Source organism: Drosophila navojoa, chromosome 3 (genome assembly GCF_054131105.1).
Source record: "Drosophila navojoa isolate 15081-1374.11 chromosome 3, UAZ_NAV_1.0, whole genome shotgun sequence".
NCBI lineage: Eukaryota > Metazoa > Arthropoda > Insecta > Diptera > Drosophilidae > Drosophila > Drosophila navojoa.
The window spans coordinates 1,368,559-1,388,011 of NC_142891.1; the positions used below are offsets into that span (position 1 = coordinate 1,368,559).

Below are 19,453 nucleotides of genomic sequence, written 5' to 3' on the forward strand. Positions count from 1 at the left end.
TAAATATAGCAGCTGAGCACAGCAAAGACGGAAACGGAAACGTTTCTAATCGCAGCCCATAGATCTGCGCGTGGGCTCCGGCCCTAAGCTGTGGGCAGGCGTTTAATTTCATTAATTCTCGCTCGCTCATTTAAAACAGATTAGCTTCAATTCAGTTTCTTACGAAGCAATGCCTTAATGAGCATTAATATGGAGATGAATATCAAGTAAATTCAAGAGAAGAAAAACTATTGTCAATTGATATTTACATCGTTTCTATTTAGTTTTAATCGATTAATTTTCAAAAATATAATAGAATCTTAGAATTAAAAAAAATATATATATATATTTTTAAAAATATATAAATGGTGTCAATAATAAATAAATAGCTTAAAATATATTTATAGGCTAAACATTAAATATTAAATACAATGTTTAAAAATATACAAAAAGTAATATAAAAATTCTTTGCCATATAAATAGTTAAATCTATTGGTATTAAAAAAATAATAATAATAATATTATTAAAAGGAAAAAAAAATCAATTTTATTTATTTAACTATATTTAGTAGTTACTCAGTCTTCAGTGCACTCTCGAAATCCCATAAATACATACACATATATCATTAAATTTATATGAAAAAATATAGATATAATTTTTATTTTTAGCTTTATTCTAAGCCTTATTCAGCATCATCACATTCCTTAAATATTACAGAGAAAAAAAAGGTAATAAAAAGCAAGCAAAAATAGTTTTGCTTGAATGAAAAATGTGTCTTAATGAACTGTAATTAGATAGTGCGATTTATCAAGTCATATTTTATTCGAAAGAACTGCAGACTTAGTCATCACTTAGCAGCTGCAATTTACAGCTGTTGTTGTTGTTGCTGTTGTTGTAATGGTTGTTTATTTTTGTACAAGCATTTATATAGTTAATAACAAAGTTAATCAAATGCAAAATAAATGAAAATGAAAATGAAAATAGCACAAAACTGAGATACTAAAGGCGAATGTGATTATTTAATAATTGTGCCAAATGCGCGGCAAAATAATTATTGTAACAACAATAATAAACAACAGCAGCAACAACAACAACAACAACAAACAGTGTCTATTGTGTATAAAACAATGAAATGGAAAGAAAATAGAAAACAACAGAGCGAACAGCTTGTCCGGCTGTTGTTAACGACGCGTGAATACCCTAACTGCTCAGCAAACGCTTGCGGTATGTCGAATGTGCTGCATAAAGAGAACGTTTGAATGCTAGCGAAATAATATGCTGCGATTGTATTCCATATTATCGATCCATAAGGAAGCAAATCTTAAGTGAAAAAGCAAGAATTGACATGGGACAAATGTGAGAAACAGTTCTTTATTATTTTAATTTTGTTGATTGTTGCTATAATTCATAAATTTCAAAGGTTCATAATACCTATAATATTATATTATATATTGCATTTGTATTCCATATCCATCAAATCTATTTTATAAATTTTTAACCCACTCGATTCGGCTCAAGCATTGCCGTATCTTTGGTTCAATTCAATATAGATCACAGTTTGACATGCTTTCAATGATTTTATATACATCTTTTTGCTTTGATATGTATTATATTAATACTCTAATTTGATTATACTATATGAATCTTAAATAAAATAGAAAAATAATCAATAAATTTTTTAATTTATTTATTTAATTTAATTTTTTATTTATTTAATTTTTTTTTTTATATCTTTTCCTACATTTTCTATCTTTTTTTCGTGTATTTTATGATTATGAATTTTATTTTTTTTTTTTTTTAATTTTTTTATTTATAATATAAATTATTATATATCTTTAGTTTTTCCTGCTTACTTCAATCAGTATTACTAGCTGAATAAAATTTAACATTGCGTCTATCTTTATCTACTACATGCACATGCGCCATCACATATGCCGCATACTCTCAGTGAGGGTATACACAAGCGAGGCGAAAGAGGAAAAATAAACGCAATTAGAAAAATATGCAGCAAAGTGTCAGTTGTAAAATTGTAAATTGCAACTGGGCGCGCGTCGAGTTTTAGTTTCAGTTGCTGATTTTGTTTTTGTTCTCTTTTTGTTTTCATTTTATATATATTTTATTGTTGTTGCTAAAAATAAAGCTAAACAAATAAATTTACATTTTTAATTGCAATTATCGCTGGCTATTGTTGCTGCGACAGAGACAGCGGCTGCGGCTGCGACTGCGGCTGCTGTTGCTACTGTTTGCCTTTGGGGTCTTAAACAATTAAGATGATTTATTGGCAGCGCATTTTTATGAGGCAAACAAACTTAAGAAAAGCTCAAATATTTATGCTTTATAATAATCATAAATACATATAGATAGATATATCCACATGATTTATCACATATATATGAGAACAGCCATAAAAATCAACACAATTCATCTGGTGGCCAAACACACAACGAAATAAGAATATTGCTGATTTCATGAGCCCAGAGAACAAAATGTTTTATTATATTATTATTTGTCATTGAAGGGGAGGAAAAGGCCAATTGCCAACTTTTATGTTTGTTCACTTGAGCATAGATGCGGCACAGCATAGACAGCGACTTGAGATGCACATTAAACAAAAACGAAAAACGTTAATGAAACGAGTCGTAAAAATTTTTAAGCTAAAATTAAACAGGAAAATCGTAAAAACTGTCTGTACACTTATTAAACAAATTGAAACTATGCCTCCGGCCGGGTTTCAAGAGCTGCTAAGCCTCCAGCGAAACTCGAACGTAACTCTTACGGCACGACGAGGAAATGCAGGTCCATGACATTGGTGCCCGTGTGGCCAGGGACCATGTGAAAGCCACCATTCTCCAGCTGGCTATAGAAGTTGTAGCTATCACAATTGCGCAGGCAGTTGGCCAGCTCGTCCAGTGTGTGGCCAGCCAGGTAGGCATCGATGACGCAGCTGTCGCCTATGGCGCCCGCTGCATTCGTGGGCCCATCAATGCCATCCGTGCCGGCGCTCAGGAAGCTGCAATCGTTCAGCAGCTCATCCCGATGCAGCATCTGCGACATGAGCAGCGCCAAGTGCTGACTGCGTCCGCCCAGGCCCTGACCCGTGACCTGAAATTAAATCGGGCAAAATATTATTATAGCTATGCTTATAGTTCAGCTATTGATTGGCACTCACTTGGATCACTGGCTCGCCGCCACAGATAAGAAACAGTGGCTTATTGTTCGTCATATGCTGCTCGAGCGCCTTGAGAAATTCATCCCAACTCGTTTCGTCGTAGGCGAATCTGTCGCGCAGCTGCTCTTGATTGATGCTGCGCTGCTTGTACTCTTGGATGCCGTGCAGCAAGCGCTGATAGTCCGCCGTCACGCTGTTCACATCGCCCTGTATGGAGCAGCTCAGTACGCAGGGAATGTAGCCCAGCTTGGTGGCTTCATTGGCTGCTGCTGTGGTAGCCACCAAATTGCTGCCCACCACAAAGACTTTGCCATTGTCGAGTGGCTGCTGCTGCTGCTCACTGGGTTGCTGCTCGAAGAACTGCTGCAGCTCCGTTGACAGTGTGTTCCACACTTCATGTTTTATCAAAATATCCTTGGCGGATTCACCCCTGCCGCTGGGTTGTATGGTCGGCCCGGAGGCAATCAGCTCCAGTGGATCCCCGACAATGTCGCTGAGAACAAAGGTGACCAACAGATGCGCATGCTGCGCCGCCCGTGCCAGTCCTCCGCCTTTAATATCCGAGCAGGCAATGCGCACCGTATTCAGCTCCTGAATGCTGGCGCCGTGTTTCATCAGCTTGTCCGCTATGGTGCGCTTGTCTAGCAGCGTCAGCGGAGGCTTGGGCAGGGGCAACAACGCCGAGCCGCCTCCTGAAATGAATACAACGAGTATATCCTTGCTAGTCATGCTCTCCGCCAGCTGCTTGATGGCCTTCGCTGCATTCAGTGCCATCTCGTCGGGTAAGTTGTTGGGCGCTCCCTCATATGTGATCAGTTTCTGGCTGATGGGCTGCTTGTACTGCTGCACGCTGTTGAGGGGCACGCTTAGCACACCGCCAGCGGAGCAGTCGCCCAGATCCTGCTGCACCTTGTTGGCCATGCCCAGCACGGCTTTGCCAAAGCCCACAATGTGACATGTCTTGCCCGTTATGTCATGTTGCTCTCCGTTTAGTTTGATATAAACACTCTGGTTCTGTGCTGAGGGTCGCAGGTCGTGAATTTTATAATCCTCGAATATCTTTTCCGGATGCACTGCTCTCACGGCGCACTGGAAAACGTGACGCATCTGCTCCCACGTCCGACGTTTTGCCATGATTAGTTGCAGATGCTGAAAAGATTACAGTTGTAGTATATGAAATAATATCTACAACATTATTAGCTTTACAGCTCAATTTTCCACTTGTGAGAGATGCACTTTTTCAAATCCGTATGCCGATTCCTCCAATAATATCGTCAGACAACGATAGTCCGGTCAGGATACGCTCCACGCTAATGAGAAGAACTTTGTTTACATTTATTTTATAGAAAAAATGTGCATATGCACAACTATTTTCAATACACACCTTGCGCCTTTAAGGAAATTTACAAACGAAACAGCACTTCCATACGCTGCGAGTTGGAAATCTTTTTAACTTATCATATCGGCAATCAGCTGCCGGGTCAAATTTGTAGGTGAAAACAACTGTTGTTGTTTACTAAGAAACTGCATTAGAGATGCGCAAGCGAAATGTAAATAAGGCACACGAAACTATCGAATCGCAATATAGCTCGCCTATGCGCTGAGAATAAAAAGACTTATAAAACTACTCAAATATTTTTAAATAATGTATATTTCACCACAGTGAAAGTAAACAATATTTAAGTAGTAATACAAATTCAGCATATAAATTACAATCTTAAAATAACAATTACTCCTAAGAATATGCACTGCTTGTCTACAATCGCACAGCTTATAAATTTATCGTTTGTTACTCATATCATTTAGCCTGACAGCAGAAACAAGACCACAAACAAAAGCTGATAGCTATGACGATAAGCGATAAGCGTACACGACTTACTCAACCAAAACATAGATGGCGACCTCAGTGCTAGCTGATAAAAGCGTTTGAAAATACAATTAATGTTAAACGGCAATTGTGCTCTCTAGTGAAGAAATTGACAATTACACGAAACGAGTGAGTTAGTAGGTGTGCCATGGTTGTTGAAGCGACACGTGTGTTTCGCTGATGGTAAAAACTCCAAATAATTTAGCTGCATACAACAAATACAAACAAATGTACAAACTACATATTTATGTACATTTATAATTTAAAATGTAGTACATGTTCTAATTGCTTAGAGCCATCGCAAACAAGAGCTAATAGCTATGAGAATGGAGCAGCATGTCTACTCAATCGAAACATAGATGTCGACGCTAGTGTCTGCATTTAAAAAGTGAGACATTTGGAGAACCGAATTTCATTTAATAATGACCTAATTAACTAACACACATGTTGCGAATTAGCAGGTGTTGCCGCGTACGTGTGTGGGTGTTTACATATTAATGTCAACGTCTCGAATCTCTACGCGCCGCACAGATCGCACTCTTTGATTAGGCGCCACTTTAAAAGCCGCGCACTTTCGCTGCTGGAGGCACAGTTCCAGCTAGAAGCTCAAATGAGGCCGACCACAACGGTGCTACTGCTACTCGGTAAGCATTTTCCCATGCTTCATTTACTCCCATTTCATTTGCCGCCAATTTTCCGTAGCTGGCGTTTGCTCTTGCCTCGGCAATCCTATCCTGGGCATATTGGATCCCAGCTGCTTTGTGGCCACTGACGCCGTCTGTCCCAATGAGAATGTCACCTTCTGGCTGTACTCCAAGTATGTCATCTTCCGCCTCACCTGCTCCGATTTATAAATTCATTTCCTTCACCTTTCACAGCGACACGCGCGATGCTCCCATCCAGCTGAATCCCGTTGATCTGAATCCCTGGGACTTTCAGCCGTCCCGGCCACTGAAAATACTGTTGCACGGCTATACGGGCCATCGCGACTTCGCCCCCAACAACCACATACGGCCCGCTCTGCTGGACAACGAGAACGTCTACGTGATATCCATAGACTACGCTCCATTGGTGCGGGCACCGTGCTATGTTGCGGCCGTGAGGAACCTTCCACTGGTCAGCAAATGCCTGGCGCAGCTCATTAACAATCTCGTCGAGCGCGGCATTGTGCCGCACGAGCTGATACACATCATTGGCTTCAGCCTCGGTGGCCAGGTGGCCGGACAAGCGTCCAACTACCTGAAACGCAAGCCCAAACGGATCACCGGCTTGGATCCGGCTAAGCCACTCTTCATCCTGAGCAACAATGCGCGTCGACTGGATGCCGGCGATGCGGAATTCGTGGACGTCATTCACACGGATACCTTGGGGCGTGGCATGATGCGTCCCATGGGCCATGTGGACTTCTATCCCAACTTCGGACCACTGCAGCCTGGCTGCCTGGAGGAGAATCCCAACGACCCGGGCAGCTGCAACCACGAACGTGCGCCGCGCTTCTATGCCGAGTCCATAAATTCCAGCTTGGGCTTCATGGGCCGCCAGTGCTCCAGCTGGCTGATTTACGTCTTTGGCCTTTGCTCCACACGCTCCGAGCTCGCTCTGATGGGCTACCACGTGTCGCTGCAGCTCAGCGGCTCCTTCTTCCTCAAGACGCGCAGTCAGCCGCCCTACGCCATGGGCAACCCGCTGGAAGAGGACAACAGCAAATATGTGGCCAAGTTCCACCTGAGCTCGAGGCACAGTGAAATCGAGCACGATTTCGAGCCGGAACTGGGCGAGTCCATACCCGAGCTGGAGGACAAAGATGTGGACACCAACGAACTGGAGAAACAACTCAACTGGCAGGAGTCGCTGGACGAGCCGCTCTTCTAGGTCTCCTAACTACAATATCTCCGATAAGACTTATGCCCTTAACCACCAACTAATCTAAAGTAATAAATGTATTATATATTTCACATATAAATACGATGCAATATTCGTTGGAGTTAATACAATTCCTAGGTTTGGCTAAGCTAATACCGAAAGGCACAAATCTTAGTACAACTCTTAACTTAAACACCATTAGTAATATTTATATTAAATTAGTAAAATTATTTATCACTATATATTAGCGTACCACCCTTATCTGTTACCCAAAGCCAATATACCCAGACATCAGACATCAGAAATGTATTATTTATTAAAAATTTTATTGGATTAAATTAAATGAAATTCCATTTAAAACCCAAGTTGAGTCTACAATCGACAAGTTCAGCTCGGGTTGGGGTTACCCAAAAGTCACTCTATAGGCTTAGTTGCCTTATCGGCTTGCGAAAATGGAGTTGGGCCCGCAGCTGGAGTGGATGGCTTGACCTACAATCGGGGCCTTGACTTCTTATCGCAGCCAGCGCATAGGGGAGGCCTCAAGGGCCGAGTCGTTCTCAAGGTCAGCCGAATAGAATTTAATAGAATTAGCATTAGGGAAGACTGCCAATGCGCTCCAGCTGCTCGCGATGTGCGAATATCGGAGGAGTGCAGCGATCCCGTTGCTGTTGCTGTGGAGCAGCTCAGTGAGGCTGGACACGCCTCGATTCCAGCGCGAGCCCTGTCTCTATGCCACGGATGAGTGTCCCAACGCGCGCATCAGCTTTTGGCTCTATACCAAGTGAGTGAGAATCGGGTGCAGATGCTTCACTATATCTCTCTCTCTCTCTCTTTGCACTCTCCATTCAGCTCCAGTCGTGATGCTCCTGTTCAGCTGGATCCACTTAATCTGCAGGCGAGCTCCTTTGAGCCTCGCCTACCTTTGAAGATCCTCATCCACGGCTTCACTGGCAACCGCAGCCTGACGCCCAATGCGGAGGTGCGCGGCGTGCTGCTCCAAGCGCAGCCCGTTCATGTGATCTCCGTTGACTACGGCAGCCTCGTGCGGTTCCCCTGCTACTACCCGTGGGCGGTGCGCAACGCTCCGGTGGTGGCCAAGTGCCTGGCGCAGCTGATCGACAATCTCTTGGCCAGCGGCCTCTACCGGCGGGAGCAACTGCATCTCATTGGCTTCAGCCTGGGCGGCCAGGTGGCGGGCTTGACGGCCAACTCAGTGCAGGAGCCCCTATCGCGCATAACGGGCCTGGATCCAGCCGGACCCGGTTTTATGACCAACAGGCTGGAGGATAAGCTCGATGCGAGCGATGCCGACTTCGTGGATGTCATTCACACAGATCCCTTCTTCTTCTCCCTGCTGCCGGCCATGGGTCACGCGGACTTCTATCCCAACCTCGATCAGCTCAGTCAGCCCGGCTGCACGTACATCAATCACTGGCGCCCCTACAACTGCAACCACTTCCGCGCCGCCATCTACTACGGCGAGTCCATTGTCAGCGAGCACGGCTTCTGGGCCCAGCAATGCAGCGATTGGATGCAGTATTTCACGCGACGCTGTGGCCTCCACGCCCATCGCCTCAACACTCAGATGGGCTACTTTGTGTCGGAGAAGTAAGTTATAGAGACTTATATATGTCGAGATCTTTAATGCCTGCCTCTCCCAATCTCAATCTCCCATTCGCTTGCGGGAGAGAGAGAGAGAGAGAGAGAGAGAGAGAGATAGATAAAGAGAGAGAGAGAGAGAGAGAGAGAGAGTCATAGAAATACAAGAGAGAACCATAAAGATAAAGAAAGCAGAGATCTTTCGTTCATTCTGTTTATTATTCTCTCCCGCTCCTTTTCATTGTCTTTCTTTGTGGTTCTCTCTGTGTCTCCCTATCATCCTCTCTCTCTCTGTATTTCTCTTTCTATTTCTCTCTCTTTCCCTCTCTCTCTCTTACTCTCTCTCTCTCTCTCTCTCACACTCTAACTCCTTCTCTCTCTCTCTCTCTCTCTCTGTTCCCTTTTTTGCAGCTCATCTGGTTCCTTTTTTCTGAGCACTAATGAAAAACATCCTTATGCCAAGGGGCCCATTTCAATAATCGTGCCTGAAATCTCGGAAACCTGATGATCTATTTATAGCAAATACAATTAAATTAAATGTAAGGGGTTTTCCATATACCTCTTAAAATATAAATAAAACTTTAGCATTTTCGATTGATCGAAATAAAAGCCCATTTCCAAATCGAGAACAGCCCACAAGCAATAAAAGCTGCAAACAAAACGAAAACCAAAAGCTTTTCAAGTCACAGAGCGAGCTTTTATAGTTTCATATGTTTGTTTTTTTTTTTTTTTTTTTTTTTTTGGTGCTGCGCTCCACAAACTTTTTGGGCTGAGCGCAAACAAAATCGAAAGACTTAAGACACGAACGCGGGCAACAGTCGCTCGCCAGCGCGCAAACGTAACGCACGTCCGCAGCTGAAAATCGGGAAGTAAAGAGCTTTTGACAGCAAGTGCGAGTGTTTGCCCCGTCGCGAAAGCCAAGATCAAGTGTTGCACAAAAAGTGGTCGTTGTTGTTGTTGTTTGTATTGTGATTGTTGTTGTACGATTTTCGTTATTTTTTTTTTTTTTGGGCGTTTCGCGCGTGCTCCGCTAATTTTAACATATGCATAGCATCCGGCATTATGCCGCGACAGCTGGTTGTGCATTGAAATTGAAATTGAAATTGAAATCGAAATCGATAGTGTGAAGCGAGTCCGAGTCCAATAACCCGCTGCAGCATCTGTGGCCGCTGCATTCATATTCAAATAAATAAGAGCTAAAAATCAATAAAAAACGACGCGAATTGCATTTGGCTTATAAATGTCAAAGGCACGAAAACCTTGACCCACACAGCAAATATTTGTGGAGTGAGCAAGAAATATATGCGCACATATACATACATATGTATGTATATATATGTATATACTTGCACATAGATTCCCAGTTATATAAGAGCCGTTGACACATATCAAAGTGAAGTGCGAGAGAAAAAATAAACAAATATGATTTGGCGGCTTCTGTGTTTGTGGCTCAGCTTCAGCGTTTTCATTGTGGATTTTGCCGGTTTGTTTACATATATATATACATATATACACATACATACATACATGCACATATGTGTAGGCACTGTGCTAAAAAGAAATCTTGTGTTTAAGCTAAAAACTTTTACTTTCGCTCTGGCTGCTGGGCAGTCGCTGGCATTTATGACATCTGCTGAGGCTTTTTTTCTGTGCTTCTTCTTCTGCTTACATTTTTAATTATGAGGCGCATAAATTGCACAATATTTATTTCTAATATTTTTGCTGTTTTTTATGACATGAGGCCATCAAATGTGGCCGAGTCGACCTTGCTTCATATCATTCAGCAACAATATTTTGAAATTGATTTCGATTGAACAACATTAAGGTTGATGCTCTGCGCAGCACGTACTCAAGCAGCAGCAGCAACAACAGCAGCAACAACTACTTATAACTATTTATAACAACTTATTTGTTTAGCCTAAGGTTTTTGTCCGTCTGTAAGCAACTCGAACGTGCTGTAGCTACCAATGCGAGACACTGTCCAACAGACTTGCAAGGCACAAAAGAAATTAGAAATCCATTTAAAATGGGCGAAACTTGTGCATTTTGATTCTACTTGAAAAACAAGGCACAGAAATGTTGGAGCAAATATAAACTTATTTTTAATATTGATTTAAAATAATGGAATTATTTGTTTTGGCTCAAGTGATGTCAGTCTACAGTATAGCCCCACATGAGCAGATGCATGGAAAGCTCTAGAAATTTTTGTTAACAGATTAGTATTTCAATGTTATTTGCATGTCAATAAAAGTTAAAAAAAAAAAAAAAAAAAATTTAAACCTGAAATGAAAAATTATGTATTCTAAAAATTAATTCAAATGTATTTTAAAAATTAATTCAAATGTATTTTAAAAATTAATTTAAATAACATAACCAAAATAATTTAGCTCGAAAATCAATTTATTTATATTTAAATGTTTTTTACTAACTTTTTAACTTATTCACACTTTTCTACTCGTTGACTAAGACGAATTGGGCAGCAATAAATTAACAACTTTAAGACCGTGAAGAAGTCAGAAGAAGTAGTCAGTAACGGCAGTTTGTAATACTTCTTTTTAGCTTACATCAAGAAACGTTACTAAAAACCACCCAAAAACAGTTTAATTTTATTTTTTTATGTTGGTTTAAATTAAAAAAGGGCACAATTGTTTATTTTTTTTAATTTCCAGAGAAATCTGCATAAAAAATAAGTTGATTTTAAGCACTTTGTAAAACAATATCATTTTTCAGCTCTAGATCATGAGCGCTTAACCACTGTGCCTTGGGTCAGTTGGCCAAAAACCGATGTCTCTTTTACCACTCACTCGGATTGTTGTGATATTTCTTCTGCTTTATCTTCTTCATTTCATTGTTGTGAATCAGCTTTACATATATTGTGTTACACATATTTTGAATTAATTTCAAGCCACAAAAATGCGCAAAATGTGCCTCATCATTGAGCAGCTGCCCTGCCCGGGCATCGGCTGTTGTGTTTTGGCCCAGTTAATTAATTGTGCTATCTGCACTCACACACACGCACGCACACATATATATTCATATTTTCATAATTCGTATTCGTCTAGTTGTCTGTCCGTCTGTCTGTCTGCACCTTGACACCCATCGCTGCTGTATTTCGCAATAGTTTGTGTTCAAGTTTATTGAGCGTGCCATTTTATTACCATTTTGTACTTTAATTGTTGCTGTTGTTGTTGTTAGGGCAATCCCACATACAAAGGTGACATTCAAAGGTGCCACGAATCGCTGTTCTGGCCCTGCCGCCGGCTAATGGGGCGTATGCGCATTGCAAAAGTGCGTGTCACGAGAGCCAGGCGAAGGCAGCCCACTGAATGCCAAAGTCAAGTGCTCAATGTTTGCTATTTCGCTTTAATTAAAGTGCAGTGCAGTCATCTTAGGTCATAAGACATTAAATGAGCTATGGGAGCTGGTTTTGTGAGACATCAATTATTATTATAATTAAATTATACATTAGTTGAACTTAATTTGCAAATATAATTTTGTTTTTAATTTTTGTAGTTCTTTAATCTCAAGTCGCAGTTGACTTTAGATTTTTTTTGTAATTAACTAACATATATTAAATTATTTAATTGTCTCAATTAATTGCTTGTTGACCTTCTCTCAAGAGCTGAAAGCCAAAAATGTTATGAAAGCAAATATAGCTATGCTGAAGAGAATTCTAATTACACTGTCCTGCAAGTGTTGCGAACGAGTAAATGTGAGAGAAGTCACTTGACTGTTGGTTCACATTATTATATATAATCCTATGGTTAAAAATGTAGTACTAGAAGTAGTACTGCGGAAAAAGCTTAGATAAACACAGTATATAGAAAATATTTTGAAACGATTATTAATATAAATATATATTTTTACTAAATTTAGGTAAATTAATAATTGGTTCTACACTTAACAAAAAAATTAAAAAAATTAATTTATTTACTATTTATTACGTTGTCACTATATTTTCATGTGCAACATCTAGTGCTCCATCGCACTACTATTTGGTATGGACTGGGACACGTTTACTCCTATTTCACGCTCTTGCTAGCAGTAATCAATCTCAAAGGAACGTCTGTATTAACTTAACATTTATGTATAGCCACGAGTGTATACTTTAATTATCACTGATGAGTCCAACGCCAAAACGGACATTAACAACAACTCTTAGCACTCTTTTCACCTTGTGAATTGATATTATGTCATATACTTAAACACTTAACTCTAAGTTGAGTCCGCATTCATATTTCATTTACTTAAGTTTCCTGCTCGTAATTCGAGTTCTAAGCTCAACTTGAGATAAACATAAATTTAAGAAGAACATGGGATAGTCTATGATTTTCTTCAATTCCATTGTATTCAAACCAATTTCCGTTGCACAGAAATGATAAACAAAGAAAAACCCCAACAAATACTTCAAATGATTCAGGCCAAACAATGCGAGCCGCAACATAAAAACCTATAAAAAAAAAACGACTAAAAGTAAACAAAAACGTAGAGAGAGCGAGACAAAAGCTATAAATATCGGCAAGACATAACAATTTAACAGCAATAACAATTAAAAAAAAAAAAACAAAATACAATAAGAGCGGGAGAGGCATAAAAAAAAGAGATAGCCAAAGATGAATCAAGTCTGAAGAGTTGTTGTTGTTGTTGTTGCTGTTGCAGTTGTTGCTATAGTTGTTATCGCTGTTGTTGTTGTTGTTGTTGTTGTTGTTGTTGTTACTGCTACTGTTGTTAGTATGCCATTGCCCATTGCTTGTGCCTTCCGCATTGGTCGCTTCCGTTTGTTCGCTTTTGAGGTTTCTGGAGCTGAGTTTTCTTCTCGACTTTTCCGGCTGACCATTTCATGTATTACACGATTTCGACATTGCCGAAAAAACCAACACGCTAAAATAGGCATTTAATTGGCATTCGTAATGCCGGCTGGCAACGGACTCGAACTACACGTCCGAAACCTCACTTACATAAGAGACAAAGAGACGTTCGCCAAACGGTTCGCTGCTCAAGCGATGAAAGCGGCCAGAAAACTGAAAACTTTAAATTGAAACTGAAAACTGAAACTGAAAACTCGCCGCAATTCAGCCAGAAACATGACTCGGCCCATTGCTAATTGCACTGCGGGGGAGCTGCAGTGCCACGCCCCCGTTCCGCTTGCCCCCCCTCCTCGGGTAGTTGGTCAAAACACAAACGCATTTACTAAACTGAATTATGCTGGGCTCTGCTGGCGATTGTGCAAAACAATCGCATATCGCATGCTTAAGTTGACAGCAAACGAAAGAGGCGAAACCTGTAAAAGTGAGCTCAGACAGGTCTGCACGACTAGTAGATACCTTGTAGATATTGCTAACGTTGTTGTATGTAAAGAGATTATCAATTGAAGCATTCTGATTTGGGCAATGCACCAATCAATTCAAATTGTCCCCCACAATCTCTTTATTTAATAGTAAAGAGGAGACAGGAGACGAGGAGACGAATGTCTGAGAATATCTATTTTGAAGAGGTGCTGCTATTGATTAACTAAGAAATTTATATGTGCATACTTATAATCATTCCAGAATCAAATTAGTTCACTGAGGCCGATACGTATCGAAATGATTGACTCTATAACGATATTTATCGATACACAGTTATGTATATTAACTGTTCTATAGTCCTACAGAACAACTGTCTTTCAAAACAATATCTATTATCTTATATACTAGTAGACTGTTATCGATACTTATCGATGTTGTTTAAAAATGTAAAATTCGATTGAAAAGAAACGATTTGTATCAGAAATATCATAGATGAATAGCCAATACACCCTATCGCGATTGGCCATTGTATACAGGGTATTCGACTAAACATTATGACAACATTTCATATGACAAGATGTTACCCAGCACCAAAGACGGACGAACTTTTTCAACTGGCTGCCGCCCGCTTACTATGCCATGAGGTGAGCTGATATCGAATGCCGGCTGCCCTAGAAGGCAAAGCCTACTCACGCCGATCTTTGGCCAGCGAAATGAACCACTGTTTATTAGTGTGAACTGAACTGCAACTGCAACTGCAACTGCAACCGGCGGAGCTGCAGACCGGTTGCATTACGACATCGAGCAGCTGGTTTAGCATAGCAAAGTGGGCCAATTGGCCAGCGACTGTGATTAGCTGAAGGCCGATTCTACCTGTGTATATACATACATATATCTAAATATAGAGAGACATATGCATATATTACTTTTCATTTTTAATAAGCCCATCAAAATGCAAAGCGCAACTAAATTTATGTACGCGCGAGTCTCACATTTTGGTTGCTCGCCTGCTAGTGCTGGCTGTGACTCGACTTGAAGTGGTTCCGTATAAAGCGACTTCTGGATTTATATAGTTCTTCAATTGAAATATGTCTAGGTATAAGATAACCCTCATACGGGACTCATTTATTATTACTTTCAACACTATATATTTCGAAATTTTGAACTGCATTCCTATAACTGATAAATTCCTAACTATATTCAACTATTAATTAAAGACAAAATTCTAAAATAATAACCAAATATTTTAGGGGTAAGATGCACTAGAAAGTAAATATTATTATCAATATTATTTCATGATAATCATTATTTCATGATTGATCAATTCAATGAACTAGTTCCGCAAACTATAAAAACAAGTACTGCACGAATTGTAAAGTAAAAATTAATATTATTTGGCATATCAATTTGATACGTCCAAATTCAAACGATCACGAACTGGTTCTTTGTGTGACTCTACGAGCGTTGCAGCTGTGCAGATGAGCTCACTGAGTATGGGTTTTCCTTATGGCTCTAGCCATGAATCACGCACTGTCACACTCACACACACACACACACGCGCATAGCCGGCATCCAGTTATGTCACGTCACGGTGTTTGTGTTATAAATAGCAGCAACTGACAACAAGCCGACAACAACAATAACAACTGGAAATAATAGCAGATGCGAGTGCTCGTTGCAAACTTCCGTTTTTTTGCCGTTCGCTCGCTTGCGGCTGACTTTTACTTTTGCCACAATTGCAGAAATGTGGCAGCAACGGCTGGCAAATGTGGCAATTGCAGTCGCATCGGCATTTGCCACCAAATCGCCAACGTTCAATGTCTCTTATGTAATTTGGCCGGACGAAAGAAAAAGCAGAAAATAAGAAATGAGAAAAACCCGTTTAGCCACAGCCGGAGGTGAAGGTGTTCCGACAACCAACTCAGTCTGTCTCTCTCTCTCTCCCATTCTCACCCACACTCTCTCTCTTTTTCTCTCTCTCTTAGCTAGTCAAAACGCTGCAGTTGTTGCGGCCGCTGTGGCTGCGGGCCAAAATCAATCCCAAGTCTATGTCACAGACTCTTGCCTCGAGAAGCCGTACCGCTGCCCGCACCCGAAGATCCAGTTCTACCTGTACACGCGGCGCACCCAGGAGGAGCCCGAGTATCTGGACGTGCTCGATCCGAATGCCCTCTACTACACACACTTCAATCCGCGACACCCCACCAAGATCATCATCCACGGCTTTGGCGGCGGCCGCATGCTCAGCCCCAGCCCGGACCTGCGGGAGGCGTACTTCAGCATCGGCGAGTACAACATCATCATCGTGGACTACAGCAACGCGGTGAAGGAGCCCTGCCTGAGCCAAATGGAGTGGGCGCCGCGCTTCGGCAGCCTCTGCATCTCGCAGCTGGTCAAGTACCTGGCGCGGCATCCGCGCGGCGTCCAGCCGGACGACCTGCACTTCATTGGCTACAGCGTGGGCGCCCACATTGCGGGCCTCGTTGCGAACTACTTGAAGCCCGAGGAGGGCAAGATCGGGCGCATCACGGCTCTGGATCCCACCATATTCTTCTATGCCGGTGCGAACAACTCACGCGACCTGGACACGAGTGATGCGCACTTTGTCGATGTCTTGCACACGGGCGCCGGCATCCTGGGGCAGTGGCACTCGAGTGGACATGCCGACTTCTATGTCAATGGCGGCACCAGGCAGCCGGCGTGCGTCGGCTCTGCCACGTTGTTTCGTAAGTTTCGGGTGGGATGACTGAGCTGGGGACTAATTATCGATGAATAGTTATCGGGTATCGATTAATTTTGAATAGTGCCTTAAAACAGAGTTAATATCAGGAAAAGTAGAAGCAAATATATTGTTAAAATCATAGCTGCTATCGATAACAGCTTATCGACTATCGATAAATATATATTTAAGCTTTTCAATCTAGTAAGGAAATATCTTGACATAGAGATCTTAGCTGAGACTAACTGGACATACCTAATTATCGATAAATATCGATCCATATATGTACATACATATGTATAAGTCAGAGTACGTATAACAATTTATAAATTGGGGAAATATTCCTCTGAGCTTTCTATAACAGTACAGCAATGAATATTAAAACATATTGGGATCAACCGATAAACACATCAATCGATAATAAATTGTATATACCATTACAATAGTTATCACCGATATAATCAAGTAGAAATTTATACAGATTTTAGTTCATGATTATATATAGCAAACAGCAGTTTAACTGTGATCTTTTATACATAGAGATATTATAAATACTTATAATATAAGTTTCATCATTGGGGCTTTACTCATATAAAACTCTCCTCAGAAACCTTGGCCTGCGATCACACCAAGGTCACGCCGTACTTCATCGAGTCGATAACAACGAAGCGCGGCTTCTATGCGGGGCCCTGTCCGAATCTGTTCACCTACCTGATAGGCTGGTGCGAGCCCAAGGACTCGGAGTATGTGCTCATGGGCGAGCACTGTTCGCACAAGTAAGTCGACCTGATAGACATTCAATTATCATATTCTATATGTATTTCATGATTCGTATTTTACAAACAGAGCACGCGGCAACTACTATGTGACGACGAATGCGAAGGCGCCCTTTGCACGCGGCTTTCCGGGCAAGGGGCGGGCCAACGGGGAGTACCAGGGCGTAAGGCGCTGATCGGCTGGTTCGAATCGAGTTTACTCTATATACATAGACATATAGTATGTTCGATGTAGCACTCATGTGATTTTAGTTCGTTGTCTCCTAATTACGTGTACTTACTTGTATTTATTTTCCACTCGTTTCATCTTAGTTTTTACCAATTGCCGCCATCGTCGTTGTCCGCGCCTCGTACAAATCGAAATCTAATCATTAAACTTAGCTAAAAATGAATAAAAAAAAAAGAGAAATACTCAAAATAATCTCTGTTGTTGTTGTTTTTTTTTTTGGCATAATTTGTTAACATGTTTCGTTTATTGAATTCCAAATACAATTTTTCGTTTAGGTATAATTTGTTAAGCCTTTATATGTGGTTCGTATAGTCGGGTTGCTTGATGGGGCCTATGAAATAATCTTGTGGCTTGAAATCAAATATAATTTTTATTTATTTAAATATTACTTGTAAGTAGTTTGAATGATATCGGCATATATATTATGAAATATGTACGATTTGAGTACGATTTTTAGACTAGTTCATAAAATTATACAACATTGGGCGGGTGTTGCCAGAAAAGGGATCTTGATTTACTTATATCTTTATATATATATTTTATACATTCACTAGTTGTTGAACAAAACACATAAATAATACATTTAATTATAAGGTATATTTTTTAAATTTAATTTAAAATATATATACATAGCACGAATATATCGAACATCGAAATAGACTTTTCAAGTATATTTGATTCTCTGAAAAGAATATTTGAAGCACGACTTGCCGCAGCTTTCTTGGGTAAGTTGAATTTGAGTCAATTGTGCGTCTATATGCAATAGATGAGTTTATTATAATATATTTGTATTTAGTCATAGTCGTAGTACCCTAGTTATAACCGGTTAATGGGCTTCAAATGATATTCATTGCAGTTTGTGCTCCGATTTCTTTTTTTATGATTATTATTATATTTTGTTACTATTAATATATGAATTTTATTTTTTATGTACACTTAAATTACTCACAAAAGCATTTAATGATGGCATTTAGCTAGTTATATTGCACACATAAATGTATATATATATAGATATATGCATTCAGACAGTTGGGTCAAGGGTTCAACAAGTATTTCGTAAGAGATTTTCAGCTAGAGCTTCGTATATCTATAGAAATGTTTTTGGTAAAACAATAAACACTGTGGCGTTTTGGTTAACATATTTGTTATTATTGTCCACACAGCCTTGAGAGCTTTTCTTGTCTCTCAACATAAATGGAAATCAAACTATAGACTTGGAATTAACAACATTCCAGTTTACATATGTTTAGTTAAGTGAGCTAATGACAATCGAGAGCCTCGTTTATATTCATCTCTCCTGTCAAGAGCTGTTTTAACTCTTAGAGACACACATATACATACAGAGTTTTATATATTCATGTGCATGAACATGCATTTGATAATAACTACAATAGTTTTGAGCATCTATATATACAGATTTGATTTTGATTTCGATTAATGCTAATATTACACATACGCCCCAATGGCCGAAAGTTTATTTTGCTTTTGCCTTTGCTGCCAATTTTTGAGTAAAAGCATCCAAATTTGTAGCTACATTTAAATTAAATGAACATTTAAATCATAATTCATAGATAATCATATATATTTATATTTATATATCTGTATATTAACAAAGCTTATTTAGCTATTTATTGTCGCTTTCACAAGCAGTTTGTTGTTATTTGTTGTTGTTTTCTTTGGTTTATAGTCATTGTCCAACAACACACATAACAATTAAAATTCATCCGATCTCAATTATGCTCTAAATAATATTAATGTATAGATATTGGCATATATATATATATATTTATATAATATTCGCTGCTCTGTACAAATTACGGTATAAGAATTGACTCTTTAGTTAGAAAATTTTCACATTTTATTAATACATAGTGGTTTAATTGTGAATAATTTGTTTAATATTACGATTCGTAAATATATATAATACTTGCTAATAGGTATATGTTTATTTATTTAACAATAA

At 39.9% G+C, this 19,453-nt stretch overlaps 4 protein-coding genes across 4 annotated transcripts; 3 read left to right on the plus strand and 1 right to left on the minus strand.

The window, feature by feature from the left end:
- Positions 1-2,608: 2,608 nt before the first annotated feature.
- Positions 2,609-4,686, minus strand: LOC108649932 (glycerate kinase). The gene is made up of 4 exons (XM_018099032.3): positions 4,534-4,686; positions 4,356-4,459; positions 3,150-4,298; positions 2,609-3,082 (listed from the first exon to the last, which is right to left on the minus strand). Exons 3-4 carry the CDS (start codon positions 4,281-4,283, stop codon positions 2,753-2,755), a joined length of 1,464 nt encoding a protein of 487 aa, XP_017954521.1. The 5' UTR covers positions 4,284-4,298; positions 4,356-4,459; positions 4,534-4,686; the 3' UTR covers positions 2,609-2,752.
- An 820-nt stretch (positions 4,687-5,506) lies between these two features.
- LOC108649933 (pancreatic triacylglycerol lipase) lies at positions 5,507-6,979 on the plus strand. Its single transcript, XM_030382484.2, has 3 exons — positions 5,507-5,660; positions 5,719-5,833; positions 5,895-6,979. Exons 1-3 carry the CDS (start codon positions 5,627-5,629, stop codon positions 6,886-6,888), a joined length of 1,143 nt encoding a protein of 380 aa, XP_030238344.2. The 5' UTR covers positions 5,507-5,626; the 3' UTR covers positions 6,889-6,979.
- Positions 6,980-7,267: 288 nt separating this feature from the next.
- Positions 7,268-9,044, plus strand: LOC108649282 (inactive pancreatic lipase-related protein 1). Its single transcript, XM_030391080.2, has 3 exons — positions 7,268-7,660; positions 7,729-8,487; positions 8,890-9,044. The coding sequence occupies exons 1-3, from the start codon at positions 7,509-7,511 to the stop codon at positions 8,981-8,983; spliced, it is 1,005 nt and encodes a 334-aa protein (XP_030246940.1). The 5' UTR covers positions 7,268-7,508; the 3' UTR covers positions 8,984-9,044.
- A 233-nt stretch (positions 9,045-9,277) lies between these two features.
- LOC108649934 (phospholipase A1 member A) lies at positions 9,278-18,733 on the plus strand. Its single transcript, XM_018099034.3, has 4 exons — positions 9,278-9,961; positions 15,752-16,492; positions 17,093-17,261; positions 17,332-18,733. The coding sequence occupies exons 1-4, from the start codon at positions 9,901-9,903 to the stop codon at positions 17,435-17,437; spliced, it is 1,077 nt and encodes a 358-aa protein (XP_017954523.1). The 5' UTR covers positions 9,278-9,900; the 3' UTR covers positions 17,438-18,733.
- Positions 18,734-19,453: the final 720 nt, after the last annotated feature.